Raw genomic sequence first — 15767 nt, forward strand, 5'->3', positions numbered from 1 at the left:
GATATTTGACTCTACTCAATGTGGCATTGACAACATACCGCCATCTTGTTATTATAAACAATGAAACTTGGTTAGTTTGCTTTTTGGATAAACAAAGCAATGAATATTAAAAATGATACATAAAATAAAACATATTAAAACCATTTATACATCAAAATATACTATCTACTCAAAAAGAGCATATTACAATATATATATATATATATATTTGTTGATACAAAATAACCATAAATAAAATTAAGAACAAGATAGTACCTGATTAGCAGCAAATTCTAGTTTTTCAAGGCCTCCAAGATATTTTTCTTTGGCAATTTCCAATTCATCTTTCTTTTCTTTAACAAATATATTGTAGTGTTTTAATAAATCAATAAATGAAGTAGAAGTAATAGATACTCTCCTTGAGGTCAACAAATAAAACCTGTCTGCATTATTTCTAGAAATGAAACAGTAAATTTTAATTACTTACTGATTGTATTTGTTTCATATACTATAAATTTATCACAATAATTTAAAATGTACAATTATTCTTTTAATTCTGCTCACAGCAATTAGGCAGATTTAATTTTATGATGTGAGACTGATTTTACTTGTTATTCAATGAAAACATTTACCAGACCAATCCATTTATTTTTTAAAGTCAAGTTTAATATAAAGAAAGGTTAAATTTAGGTAAGATTGCCGTTTAACTTTATCACAAATCATTAAAATTAAGTAAAAAAATTCTACTAAGTACATAGGTCCAAATAACTTCCTTGGCATTTGGTAAGTAGGTATATAATTACCTAAATTAACAGGATTAATAATAAATTCTATTATTTAATAAATTTGATTTTTCATTGAAAATTTTTGATTTTGAGGACATATAAGTTTTTTTTTTTTTCCTGTGTGAATACAAACTCTTCCTACCTTCATTAGTGAGGAAGCAATACATAAAAAGTAACAAGATTTATCGTGGGAAATAGTAATAAATATTAAAATAAATTATATTAAAAAAATAACTCAATAAAGTTAAGATAGAAATAATAACTTCCTTAGAGATATTTACTATTGCCATTATTTTATTATAAATTGCACAATGACTTTAGCAAGGCTATAGTTTTAAGAAATATTTACTTTAGCTTACCTAGCAGTCACGTAAAAATATTTTGATATATTAACAACATCTTCTTTTATTGTCTCTGAAACCTGAACATCTTCTAAATATTGTCTAGCAACACGTTCTAAGGCATCTTCTGGCCAACCCTCAGAAAAAAAAATGAATAAATCGTCTAAAGTTTATATCTTCATGTTGAATGGAAAATAGGAAATTTATTTAAAATGATAAATCATTACGGTATTTTAATAAAAAGTGTTTCACTAGAGTTAAATTCAGAATTAAACTGAAACTATTCAATATGACAAGTCATCTGAACAGTATGTAACAATCATGAAAAATAATAATTTAACTAGTTTTATTTAAATGAATAACTTTTCCATTTAAGTAAAAGGTGTAATTTTTTCCACTTAAACATATAAACACTTACAGTTGTTTCTAGTTTCTTTCCATTTACTTCTAAAGTCCAAGAGGTCTGTATTAAACAAACAAAATGTGTTATTAATTACATATAATAATGGTTGTCTCAAATAAATTAAATTAAGATTATGATTCTAAAATATGTTTACTTCTCTGATTAGACTACAATTGGAAATATTTTGATCACGTTCATAGAAGTGAAACAACTTCAACAATTTCAAATGGTTGAATAAAACACAAATATTCCAATTACACTTAAAAAAGTGGAAAACATTATAGATATAGAGGTTTAAGGATAGAAATTTTTTAAGATTGCATTTTCTATACTTTAGTTACTCTATTTATTTTCATTTCATGAAGATAAACTAATTGTAAGTGGCACAAAGATCAGGTTCAACCAAAAGTAATATTGAAAAAGTACCTCAAACCAGTCAATGGTGCAACTATTAATAAGTGCTGGATATAATCTCATTCTATTTCTTAGATTAGGACCGACGGGGCTCAAACACAACATTATATGAAGGTTCCTTTTACATCTATTAATATAAAATGAGAAAACTGTTAATGGACTAACATCAACACTTAGGTTCCCTCCCTGGGCTGCTAGTCGCACCATCTACAAATAAAGTATTTTATTTTAAAAATATATTTATTATAATAAAATACTATAGTAAAGAAATTTGACACAATTATGAATAACCCCAGAATTAACAAAAATAATCTGCTATAAAGTAATTTGTATATTTATTACTGTTTTGGTAAATTTTCAATACAGAAAGAAAAAAAAATTGATTTTTAGAAAGAAAAAAATTCCTGGGAATTTATGAACAAAATAATACAAAGAAATATGTTTGTTATATACAATAACGAATAATAGTTCAATATTAGTTACTTTAGCATGATTTGGTTCAATATAATTCAGAACTGCCATAAGTTCAAAGATATTAATATAACTAATGAAAGAATATATTAATATTGCAAACAAAATTTTAATTGCAAATGAAATTTTAAAACATCAATTGGAAATGCAACAGTGCTGGTAAAAACATTGTTATCATCATCATCCATTTCTTTTTTCTTCTTCTTCCTTTTCATCTGAAAGTATACCAATACCCTTGTCTTCACTTATCTATCCTTCATCACTGTTATCATGGCCTTCATTAAAATTTCATTTATGTTCTTGACCTTCCCATTCATCTAAATCATCATCATTTTCAACTTTGGAAAATTAACTATTCCTTTTCTTCTTCTGAGATCAAGCACTCAACTGTTTCCATTTGTATGACATATAGAGTCCTGTGAAAAAAAGATGAACTTAACCTATAAAATTAAAGTATTTGTAAAATTTTAAAGTAAATTCATAGCACAATAATGTTTTCAGACTTCTTTTTATGTTATTAGATTGGCAAAAAGCTTTAAATGCCCTTTGATCTGTTTGATAATTTAGGAACATCAAATTTTGTAAATAAATCTTGTTAGTGCTGTGAATAAGTATAAGCTCAATGTTTGTTTTTCTATTGTCTGATGTATTAATGGATTAATACCTCCTCAGATTTCTTCCTACTGTTCGTTTTTTACACTGTATGGCTTTATGTGAATTAGTCTTCTTTTTCTAATAATGCTGCATGGAACTCAACTCACTGAAATTGAGTAGGAAAGAATAATGGACCTAAGAAGAGATGGGATGACCCAGAGGCAAATTGCTCGTGAGATAAACCACTCCCAGAGTGCAGTCAAAAACTTTTTAAATTGCTGCCCAGACAATTATGGAAAAAAAGAAGAAGACCTCCAAGACTTTTTGGAAGACCTACAAATTTTTCTAATCATGTGAAACGGGCAGTTTTGGGAGAAGTCACAAAAACAGGAGCCTCCTCTGCACAGATTGTGAGGCGATTCAATTAAGGTTGTGATGCTAGCTTGGTGAGGAAGTGGATAGGTGAATTAAATTTTTTTAAAATATTGTAAGGTTATGAGGAAACCACAGTTCAAAAAACATCATTTTCAGTCATGACTGCAGTTTTATAAGTATTATGTTGAAGATAGTAAAAAATGGTCAAGCATTATTTTCAGTGATGAAAAAAAATAACAATGATGTTGTCCAAATGGCTTTTATTACTACTGGCATGGCCTTAGAAAAGAAAAAAAAATGTTCACAAAGGTCGCATTGGTGTGGCAGAGTAATGTATGGATTGCTTTTAATGGAAAGGGAAAGTTTCGAATTGCATTGATTTCCGGCATAATGAATGCTGTTAGTTATTAAAATTATGTAGAATAGTTCCTTTTGCCATTTATTACAATGTTGGAAGAAAATGAAATCATTTTTCAGCAGGATAACACACCTATTCAGACAGCAGGCTCTACAAAACAATGGTTTCAGGATTTTGGGATCAATGTTTTGGAATGGCCAGCTCTGAGTCCGGATCTCAATCCGATTGAAAATTTGTGGGGAAACATTGCTAGAGAAGTTAAAATATTGATGAGTCCCGTGCAGTATTAAAAACAAAAAAATACTAATTCACACAAAGTCATACAGTATAAAAAACGAACAATATAATCTTGCTACAACAGTAGAAAGAAAACTGAGGTGGTGTTAATCCATTAATACACCTGATAATAGAAAAACAAACATTGAGTTTATATTTATTCACAGCATAACCAAAAATTGTTTAAAAAATCTGATGTTCATAAATTATCAAACAGATCAAAGGCCATTTAAAGCTTCTTGCCAATTTAATAACATAAAAAGAAGTCTAAAAATATTATTGTGTATTATTAAGTCTAAAAATATTAATTTACTTTTAAATTTTATAAATACTTTAATATTATACGTTAAGTTTATATTTTGTTCATAGGACTGTAAGTAGGTTTAGCCGCTCATTCAGATGATAGTCAGTAAAAATATGTCACAACAAGTAGATGTGGATTTCATTTTTAATTATTACTATTCGGTTCAAAATACATTTTTATACATACAAATGTAAATTTTTTTTGTATTACATTTACATATTTAATGAGAAAATTAAGATACTTTTCTGTATTTAATTAGCTAATAACAATCCCAGATCCAATGCATATAATAAGCAAATCTCTACAAGCAGCTGTCAATTCATAAAAACATTTCTCAAATCCGATCTCAAAGCACTACTTTTAAGTTTTACATGTGAATATGTGGAACTTTACTCAAATACAGTTTAATTGAAGTTTTATGATCCATTTAAAAGTATTGAAACATGTAAAAATAAAGATTTGTATAGATGCCCACTTCTTTGGAATATTTTCAGGCCAAAGAAATAACAACATTACATAAATTCTTTTTTAATGTGAATATTTCCAGCCGACATCACTAATCTCCTTGTCTCATCAGGACTTATACTGAATTACGTTTATTGTTTGCAATTGTTTACCTTAGTAGTTACCTTCTCAGTTAATCATATTATGTTATATAACATATTAAAAATGGAACACAACATTAAAAGTTAAAAAAATTATAAAAAATATAGTAAATTTCAAAACAAACATAAAAACTTAATATACATTATTCTGATGACTTAAATAAATTTAAAACATAATAATGGAGACACACAACTTTAAAAAAAGGGGCCATTAAACTAACCTAATTAGATAAAATTAAAAGTAAAATATTAAAAAATAATATTTAGGTTAAGGTAAATTATATAAAGGTAATAACAATTGTTAATACTGCTTTACAGAAAAATATGTTAAAAATTAATAGTGAGTAACATTATTAAAATGTATATTAAAAATGCATAATAATTGTAAGCTGAAGATGGGAAGACAGACCCTGAAACTTCCCAAATTGTGATGACCTAATAGAAAACTATTAAAGAGTAATGGATGGAAATTATGTTCATTTTTTTGCTATGAATCAGGTATACTTCACATAGTTGGTTAGCCCAGTGATAGAGTTTTTGGAACAATTGTCTCTCCAAATATCTTCTTCAAAGGAAGATTGGACGGACTATACCCTCCTAACTGGGTACCTGTTGGGAGGGTATAGTCCTTATTCAATACAATCAGACCACCCTTCCTAAGAAGGATGCCTCAATCTGCAACCCAGAGGGACACACTCCCTACCAGGGATATTCCGCTGAGAGGGAAGTACATTGAAGAGTTAACCTATAATAGGATACCTCTTCAATTTTTGGTTGCCAATGAGTACCTGAGAACAATAATTATTAAAGATGGGAAAAATAGATCACGAGTTACTTAATATAATGAAAAAGCTAATGAAGTACACTCCAAAATACGCTTTTCCAAAGTCATAGGAATGGAGGAAATAAGCAACAAGACAAATCTCATGCTATTTAAAACATTATTCCTACCAGTTTTGCTCTATGGAGCTGAGAGTTAGACAATCCAAGATTGGCATGCAACATCATGATAAAGTGACGAGCTTAGAGATGAGGTTCTTGAGAAGGATCCAGGGGAAAGGCCTAAGGGAACAATTCAAAATGAAAGTATCTAGGAGTCTCGCCTATTGGAGAATTAGTGGAGCAGTGCCAACTGAAATGGTTTGGTCATGTGAGTAGAATGGGTGATGAAAGAAAGGTTAAATACTTGATAGAGGCCAAACCAGGACAACGCCTGTGAGGCCAACTGAGGTAGATATATATGGAATGGTATATAATTAGAGTAAGAGGGTCCTCTCTGAGAGAAATGAGGGATATGGTGAATAATTGTGACAATCGGAATAAATGGATCGAGCCTAAACCTCCATGGAGGTTGGAGTTGGAAAAAGAAGAAGAATAAGTTTTTGTTCACTAAAAAATTATTGTATACTCATAACAGCATTCTAATAACAATAATAATAATGAATTGCAGCATTCTAAAAGCTGTTACATTATTGTTCAAGCCAAAAATTAATAATCCCAACGTTTTTTATAACCAAGATTAACTAGAATTTAACTATGCTTTTTAGCAGTGATCGTTATTTGAAATATTAATAATTGATTAAAAAACACCATATCAATTAATAAGTAAATTATAAAGTGATATTGAAATGAAATAGGTTATTACCTGATATTACTGTTATTAGTACTGATCTTACCTCACAACTTATTTAAAATAATTTAAGTAGCAAAGCAGCTTATAAAAACACAAAAACAGATTTTAATGAAATAGCACACTATTTCACCTCTAAAATATCTTGAATTTCATCAGCAGCATATAAAATTGGAACTTCTCCAGTACTAAGAACTGAGTCTACATCTTGGAGTACATAATCCATTTCAAGGTGTGATTCGTGTAATAAAAAAGTACAATTTTTGTTTTCTGTGCCAGCATATTTTAAAACATTTTTTAAATTTTTTCTCCATTGTAAAGAGCCTTTTTAAACAAAACATTCAGTTATTAAAATCCAAAATTTATAATTCCTTACATTAATTTATTAGAAACTAAATCTTCCCAAGATTAATGTTAAAATACAGAGAACTTGTTTCAAAGAAATCATATAATAAGTATGTATTTTTAACTATTACATCTTGTAAAGAGAGAGTTTTTTCCTTATATATTATGAAAGAAAAAATGAAATGGTTTAAGAAAAAGAATTGCTCCAGTTAACAAGGTAGACTATATCCCATATAATTTTAGTAAAGGCTTATATCAGTAAATATTTTTTTCAAATCATGTGACTGCTATAACTCAATTATCTTTCCTTAATATCGCTCACTCATAAGGGGCGATATTAACAATTTTTACTAATATATAATGCTGAAGGAAACAATAACCATGAAATAAGAAAACGTACAGAAATGTTTCGAAACAGTTGGCTGAAAAAGATCTTGCTGCAACATTGTGGTTGCTAATGTCACTAGTGAATGTCTTCCAGAACCATTCACACCAATTAGAAGACCATTTCCATAAGGTACTGAAATAATCCTGCAAATACGACTCAAATGTTCCAGGGCAAATCTAAAGAACAGAAACTTTGTTTTGCAGCTAATTTATATAGTTGCATATTTATGAGATCATTATGCTATGCATTTAAAATATTACCAAATTTCTACCAAGATTTTAATTAAAATGTTTTAAGCAAATGAATGTGTACAGAACAGATTCTTAAGAACTAGTTAAATTATTTATTATATATATTTTGTAATTGTAATCATTATGAAGCAAGAAAAAATAGAAAATAACCAATATATTGTTTTATAACTTCATCAATACTTCCTAAATTCACATTTATATTTTATTTTGGTAACCTAGAAAGAATAGTTAGATTTATACCTAAAAAGAGTTATATTAATAGTTCTTTTATTTATAGCATTGAATTCTTCAAGAGCTTTAAATGCTACATTATAAAATTGTTCTAATGAAGGCACTTCTTCATATTTTTGGTTCTCATTAACTTCTGGTTCAAGGGCAGTTGTGAAGATTAGATTAGAGAAAGAGGAAGTAGAAAGCTGAAATGCAGATTTTATTTTTATTTTGAAATGATCATATTTAATAAAATAAAATATTATTGTTAAAAATAATTAGATATCTGAATAATTTTAATTTTATTTTCTTAGATTATGAAGATCTCATTTAACACTTTTTTCATCCTGGAAACAGTTTAATTTTTATCATAAGATCTAATTCATTTGCATACATGAATTGATACCAAATGATAAATTAAATTAATAAAAAGTTCCTTATAGGTTATAGCTCAAAGTTGTTGTATTTCAATTTTTTTTTTTTTACATAACTCAATATATATTTCTTATGATAAAACGTTCCATGCTAGCATGTTTGGTAAATGAATTACATTTTAATACCATTTGGCATAACTTTATAAAATATGCAAGCAGGAGCTTTTATTTTAGTATGATTTTTGTGGGTTAATACTAACTGTAATTTATGCCAGAAAGACATAACTAAAATCTAAAAATATTTATATTCTAAAATTTAAAGTAATATTCAGAGACTACTTATCTTAAGGTATACTTAAAATAAAAATCATTAGAATTATGTAATGAACGATATAGAAGTATGTAATTGTTGAGAATTTCACATATATAACCTGATTGGCACCATTTGTTTCTAATCCATCCATCATAACTTCAAATGTTTCTTTGAATTGTTCTTCAACAGCACATTTAAGTTTCTCAATTAACCATTCTTTATCTGCTAAATCAACTAATCTATCACAGAAGACCCGAAGTATTTCATGAACCCATAATCTACAAATGATAAGTGTGTGGTAAGAAAAAAGTTGATTTCACAGGTTGAAAGTATAAAATAATATTATTCCGCTTTAACTATAATAGTGTGATTTGTTTCAATCTGCTAATTTCTAGTGTTAGGAAACTAAAATAACAGAAGAGAAACACAAATAAATGAATAAAAAAAATAAAGAAACAAAATTTTTGTGAACAAACAACAAAAACACCAATGACAATAATTCCAACTAAGTTAAACTAATGAAAATAAAATTATGTATTTAAATAAGTGTGACATATTTTCATGATTAGGAACTGAAATCTAAACTCAATTACACAATTCCAAATCAAATAATAAAAAAAAAGTGGCTATTGCTTACCATATAGGAAAAATTTATCTTCAAAATAGTATTTTTTTAGTGAATGACATTCATTAGTAATACGATATTTTATATAATTACCTAACAAATACTTTTTTTGCATCAACTGATTCTTTTTTTATCAATAAATAACCTTGGAAAGTTCTGACAAGGTCCCTTATATTAAAAATATAATGATACTTCATTGGTGTTGGTAGTAAACTGGATATAACAGAAGTATACACATACATAGTTGCAGAAATTATTTGTTGAACAGTTCCCATTATATCAGCAGGAAAACTATTTTTCTAGGAATAAAAGGCAATATTACTAAATAATACCTATGTATTCAGTAAGTAAAAACTTGCCGCAAAAAAAACTTTAATTTGTTTTATTAAAATTACCCTTAAACCAAGAAATAAGGTTGTAGTAAATATTTTGACTAAGCTGTCATCTGAAATGCTTATTCCAAAAATGAAAAAATGCCTTAGAAATCTGGGTGATAATGGTTGGCTGCTATGATTTTTAATGCCCATGGCCCCTATAATGAAAAGATCTTGAACATATATTTTTTCTTTTATTTTAAGGTCGTACCTAAAATAATTAGTTCATTATAAATACTTACATGTGAAAAAATATATCTCACAAGTGAAAAATATATTTAAATAGTATTGAAATGTAATGACTATGATTACCAATATCCATGATCAAAGAACTGTCGAAGCAGCTCAAGTGGTGGTTTTGTATCATCTTCATTTTTAGGCATATTCAAATCATCAATAAACATAATACTAATCTTACCACTTATTGGGCCATATTTGTTTTTAGTTCTTTTTACTAATTTTGATATTATTAATTCCTGAAAACATTAAAGCATATTAATATGTTTGCAAACTATGTTTAAATTTATATAATAAAATTCTAAACTATAAACTTGCAAAATGTTGTAAATAATGTAATTCAATAAATGTTTTGTATGATTATTGATATTAATACCATTGAAGTGGGTTACTTTGCTCCTTAAGGGATAACATTGCTTTAAGGACAAAAAATTTGCATGCTGCTGAGTGTGTTATACCAGTAGCAATGAAAGGGGTGAAAGGAAAGAGGAGATGAATACCTTTCAACAGGTGGTTGCAAAGTTCAGTCAAAAAATCATCGTAGCTTTTATAACATTTTTTCTTCTCATCCTGTTATTCTCTGTTAAACAACATGTACTAAAAGTTTTATTACTAGATTGCTTCTTAATGTATAAAGGTAAGTGTAATTTTAAACTTGTTCAAATTATATCTGAGATTAAGAAGCAACTATCAGTTTTAATTTCAAATTTCTCTCTTAGTAGTAATTTCCGAAAATATAACTTTACATCAGAGTTAGGAAGTAAGTAAACTAGTCCTCATTTGTGATGCAAAGTCTCCCAATGTTTCTATTATAGTCTTATTGTTATTAATTTTCAGCATCCTTTCAATACAATAGTAATTTCAAATTAATTTTAAAAAATAAATATATTATATTTGTATGATATAAATCTAGACCAAAAGATTCGTATTGAATCAAAAATTCTGTTTCAATATATTTTTTTATTATTTTACACTACCTTTATTTCAAGAGAAAATTTTTTTTTTCTTATGTTTATGTTTGTTATTCTTAAAGGACATTGTCTTAGAATAAAGTTTATATTCTATTGTATTATACATTTACACATATATAATGTGTGTATTTGAAATGATTTATCAAACAAGCTATACAAAAAAAAAAATTTAACATCAGGTTGATTATTAATATGTAAATGTTTTATGAGCTTATTATTAATAAAAGTGTAATGAAGAATCAATTTTGTTTTATATGAATAGTTCAATGGAAATAAGAATGTCAAGAGATGCTATTATAATTTCAGAAAGAGTGTAAACCGGAAGCACCCTAATCTAATTCTTTGAGCTCATCTTAACATGAACAGCTACAACATTGTATGACTGGTATTTGAATGTTGCTTCATTAGAATTACTGATAGGACTGACAGTCAACAGGAAAAGAGAATAAGGGAACATGGTTTTTAGCAGCTATGAAAGTGTCACTCAGTTGACCCCTAACTTTAATAGGAACAACACATTCATTCCTCCCAAATATTCTCCAGTTTTTCCATTATCATTTCAGAGTTCTCAATAATATTAGATTTCAATTATTTAATGGTCAGTGCTCAGTTTTTAATAAAAATCAAGCAGTATTCAATTTTATCAAGTTGATTTTATATACCATTAAAGAATAATCTGGTATGAGGTATATATAGTTGACCGTAGATTACTGATTGGAGAAGATGGTCGGGGGGTGCGATCAGCAAAGAAACAATATAAATAAACAAAAAATATTTATTTATGCTGGCATAAATAAAGATTTTTTGTTTATTTATGTTGTTTCTTTGCTGACTGCACCCCCCCCCCCCGACCATCTTCTCCAATCAATAATCTGGTATCTCCACCGATTCCAGCAGTCACACCTTTCTGCTGCCTGAAGTATAGACCCATAACATAAGAGACAGTTTAACTTTATACTATGTTCTGCAGAATACTATTTCAGTTATTGAATTCAAAAGTAATAATAACTAACTCAATTATCATAATTTTCAATTTTATTTAAAAATAAATTGATTTTAGTAATATAATATGTTTAACAATAAAAATGTAAATGTTTACAAAATTTCATCAATAAAAGTATTACAATAAAATTATTTTTTAAATCAGCGAATTATCCTTATTCTAGACTCTAATTCTCAAATTTTAGAATAGAAAAAATATAGATTAAATAAAAACCTGCAATTTTGAATCACTAATTTAACCGGATGATTGATCAATTACTCACATAGTTCTGTTACATTATTTAGTTTATAAATTTTACCTGGGTGAATTCAGCTGTAATTGAGATAGTCAAACTGAGAAATGCAGGTACAAAGTCACTAGCAACGGAATCTGACAACAATCTTTGGATGATAAATGATTTACCAGTTCCAGTAGGACCAGTTATCAAAAACCTTTTCTTATATTTGATCATGAGCTCTATCAGAAAAGTATATCTAAACACATTTAGAATTTTTTTAATATATGAAAAATGAGAGAAAACTATTAAATTTGAAGTCAATTTATTGTTTTTAATTTTTAGTATTAACTGAATATTATTTAATCCAACTCACTTCAATGACTCAACTGTTGTGACCATGTTATTCCTAGAATTAAAAATATCATCAAGTTTCATTACTTTTAGTACTTCTGGCCAGTATTTCCAATTTCCTTTTCCTTTAAAATTATAAATGTAATCTTCTAACAAGCCTTCAGCTGGCAAAGAGATTTCAATTTCTTCAGAAAAAGATTTACAGTCACTTTCACTATTATCACCTAAGGATGGAAGTTCTTGCTTTCAATTATATTTAAAAAAAAAAAAAATAATGAAGTCATTTGCCATACTTTTTATATAAATGCTATGTATTCATATATGAAGAGGGCTGGATCAAGATAAAATTTTTAATATGCTTTATTCCATTACTCATATACTCTTTTAAATAAACATTAATAAAAGCTAATGAATAGGTATCACTAGATATGAAAATGAATGAATAAAGAAAACAGAATAAATAATGACAGATTTGATATTGATTATTGATGAATCAAAAATAAAAATTTACATAAAATAATTAAAAATCAAGCAACTAAAATAATTTCCTTAAGAATGTGTAAAATGATGTTATTATAGAAAATAATTATTATATTATTCAACTAAATTGCCGCTACCAAACTAATCTAAACTAAGAAGATTCATCAAAAACAGTAAACAGCAATAAGACTTATATGAAGCAAGAAGTAACAGAAAGTTTAAAATGAAGATGGAAGAACTAGATGGTGTATGCCATGAAAAAATATTTCAGTTATGGGAAAGATTAGATTATTAATAGATTTATTTGCTTCAAATTCAAATTACAACTGTATTTAAAATAAAACAAAGGACCATTTGAAGAGCCTTTTGTTGATTTAGTCTTATTTTGTACTGTTCTAAGACTAAATTCCACATTTCAGTATCTACTTAACCTTAGGGATTTTTTTTGATCCTGTAGCTGACTTTATTCTAAAAGATTAGTTTAATCATATACTGATGGCTCAACCCTTGATCCAAAAATCGGTTCTAAATGAAAGCGCTCTGAAACTTTAAAATTTAAGGAAAAATTATAAAATTAGAAATAGGAGTCCCATAGCTCAATACTGTAAGTTAAATAGAGCTCCTCATAATTATGTACACATTTTTATAATATATTAGAAGTATTGAGAGATTTTTGAACAAGTGCTGAACTAGTCATAGCATGCCTATTTAAATAATTATAACACTAAGAAAATATTCCAATTATTAGCTGATTTAAGGTGAAGGAAAGTAAATTTATTTCAACTATGAAACTGTGTATCACTATAAGATGATTAATTACTACCTTGCCATAAACTTTTGAAAAATGTATCAAATTTTCCCCTAGATGGTATATCAATCAAGCCAGCTGTTCCCCAAAGAACTGAAAGTGCAATCACAGCTTGTGACCATGAACTTATGTATTTTAAATCTTGCCCATTTACAGCTTCAAGTAGCATAATTTCAATTAGTTGACAAACAGAGCTAAAAGGAAAATCAATAATTAAAAAATAACTAAGTATGCTATAATTATAAATATAACTTTAAGACTAATTACTATTGCAAATAACAATTGTTCTTGTTATATTCTTATTATTCATGTTATAAACTTGTGGAACCTGAATGTTACATTTGATAATAGGGGAAATTGCCAGAAACTTGGAAATATGGACTTATTCACGTCTTCTTGAAGATTTCTACCTACCCTCATAAATTACATACACACACACACACAAACATATATGCATGCATACATGGATGGACACACAATTTTATGAGCTATATCAAAAAGCTATTAAAAAATATTCTGAAATTCATATATTTAATCTGTTTGCCACATAAATACCAAGGTGTACCTTACAGAATGTATATCTCCAGCTCCTGCTAGTTTATGGCATTGCTTTTTTATAAAATTTAAACAAGGAGGTATCAGCCATTTGAGCAATGTAATAAATCTATCTGGTTTGTCTTCCACCCATTTTTGAGGAATGGTGTTGTTCCATGACTTAATAATAGAAATCCATCCAATAGAATCCGGATCCACATAAATCACTCCACAACGTGAAATGACAGCTGGAGATGCCTGGAATCATTAAGGTTCTAAAATATTCTATTAACCTGGTGTTAATGAAAAGATTTATTTTTATTCTAGAAGATATCCGATATTGTTGATTTTTTTTTTTTTAATGCTTCAAACATACATATTACGTTTTGAGACTATAATAAACTTTCAGAATAAAACATTTTTCTTAAATAAAATTTAATATATAAAAATCAAGAGGTTAAAGTAGCATAAGTATATATTTTAAACTTTTAAAGCTATACATGCATTATCAGTATATTTCATGTGGTCCAATGGTCAAACAGGCATCAAAGGCAAAGAAATGGCTAATATGCTCTTACTCTTACAAGACATGGTAAAGCATTCTAAACAACTAATAAATAATTTGCATACACAATAAGAGGGGTCATATTCAAGAAGTGACAGAAATTGGTGTACAACAGCCCTGAAAATAAAGTGGATGCCATAATGATGGGCTGGTCATTATGTGACAAGATCATACAAAATTGATGCATCTCCATGTCAAATAAGTTTCCCCTCTTCCTACCAGATGTCAAGAGTGTAATAGATTAACCATAGTCCATATTTTTGAAGAATTATATTTTACATCAGGTGATCAAACAAATCAAGAATCCCAACATATATAGGAGGTGCTCATTGAAATGAACAAAAAGATCTTAGTAACAGTATTTTGATTTTTTTTTAAATTTATTATTTTTTTTTTTTTAATTTCTTCCAAAGTTTTTAATATTGTAAAAATAGAAATAAGAGGTGATATCTGGCAGGTTTCACACTCAAATTTCAAAATAAATAGTATATTTATGTAAGTAAGAGACTGATTTCCCCAACAAGCAAAAAAGATAACATGAAGGCCATTAGTTCTAAACATTTTTGCAATGACTTTTGCAACTCTGTAACCTATCAAATCAGGAGAGATAATAATTTCCCACATGTAGAAAGATTAATGTATCTGTGGTGTGGTGAACCATTGAAAGGTAAGGCAGTTAGTATTCCACTACAGTTCAGCACTTTAAGATGCCAATAACCATTCTCTTAAAATATTTGTCATGCTTTTGTATAATAGTATTCCTAAAACAAACTTTGTTATCTAGGTAACAGCAACATAATAAAGAATTTATAGTCAATACACACTTTTGAAATAAACTTTTTATAGGTATCGAATAAAAGGAGCATTATTCATTATTCTTAAATAAACTGTTACTGACTATAATCTTATACTTAAAAAGTAGTCTGTGTTTCAAATAATAGTTTAAACACACCTGCAGTAGGTCAAAACACTCAAATATGATAGAAACTGAATCAGTTATCTTTATAACTTCACCAGTATTAAGAAACAATATTTTATTTTCATCAATAGCAGTGTTCAAGTTTTCTGCCCAAGCAGCTGTAACTGGTCCATCAAACACTATCCACTTTCTATCAGATGTATTCTCATTAGCACATTCTCTTAAATATAAATTAATTTACATTACTTACATGCATATATATATATA

The 15767-nt window shown here is 27.6% G+C and overlaps 1 protein-coding gene across 1 annotated transcript in view; it reads right to left on the reverse strand.

The window, feature by feature from the left end:
* The window catches only part of LOC106686748 (dynein axonemal heavy chain 7), a 62101-nt gene that overhangs the window by 29803 nt on the left and 16531 nt on the right, over positions 1 to 15767 (reverse strand). Inside the window, exons 11-26 of the mRNA XM_067051731.1 lie at positions 15534 to 15720; positions 14048 to 14274; positions 13498 to 13676; positions 12217 to 12418; positions 11925 to 12099; positions 9728 to 9891; positions 9437 to 9626; positions 9135 to 9340; positions 8535 to 8694; positions 7760 to 7935; positions 7281 to 7444; positions 6669 to 6859; positions 1935 to 2129; positions 1524 to 1568; positions 1124 to 1242; positions 256 to 433 (exon numbers count right to left, since the gene is read on the reverse strand). Of these exons, the coding sequence (XP_066907832.1) occupies positions 256 to 433; positions 1124 to 1242; positions 1524 to 1568; positions 1935 to 2129; positions 6669 to 6859; positions 7281 to 7444; positions 7760 to 7935; positions 8535 to 8694; positions 9135 to 9340; positions 9437 to 9626; positions 9728 to 9891; positions 11925 to 12099; positions 12217 to 12418; positions 13498 to 13676; positions 14048 to 14274; positions 15534 to 15720 (2758 nt within the window). The remainder of the gene's footprint in view (positions 1 to 255; positions 434 to 1123; positions 1243 to 1523; positions 1569 to 1934; positions 2130 to 6668; positions 6860 to 7280; positions 7445 to 7759; positions 7936 to 8534; positions 8695 to 9134; positions 9341 to 9436; positions 9627 to 9727; positions 9892 to 11924; positions 12100 to 12216; positions 12419 to 13497; positions 13677 to 14047; positions 14275 to 15533; positions 15721 to 15767) is intronic.

Source organism: Halyomorpha halys, unplaced genomic scaffold, assembly GCF_000696795.3.
Source record: "Halyomorpha halys isolate HHAL.00 unplaced genomic scaffold, Hhal_1.1 Scaffold867.1, whole genome shotgun sequence".
Lineage (NCBI taxonomy): Eukaryota > Metazoa > Arthropoda > Insecta > Hemiptera > Pentatomidae > Halyomorpha > Halyomorpha halys.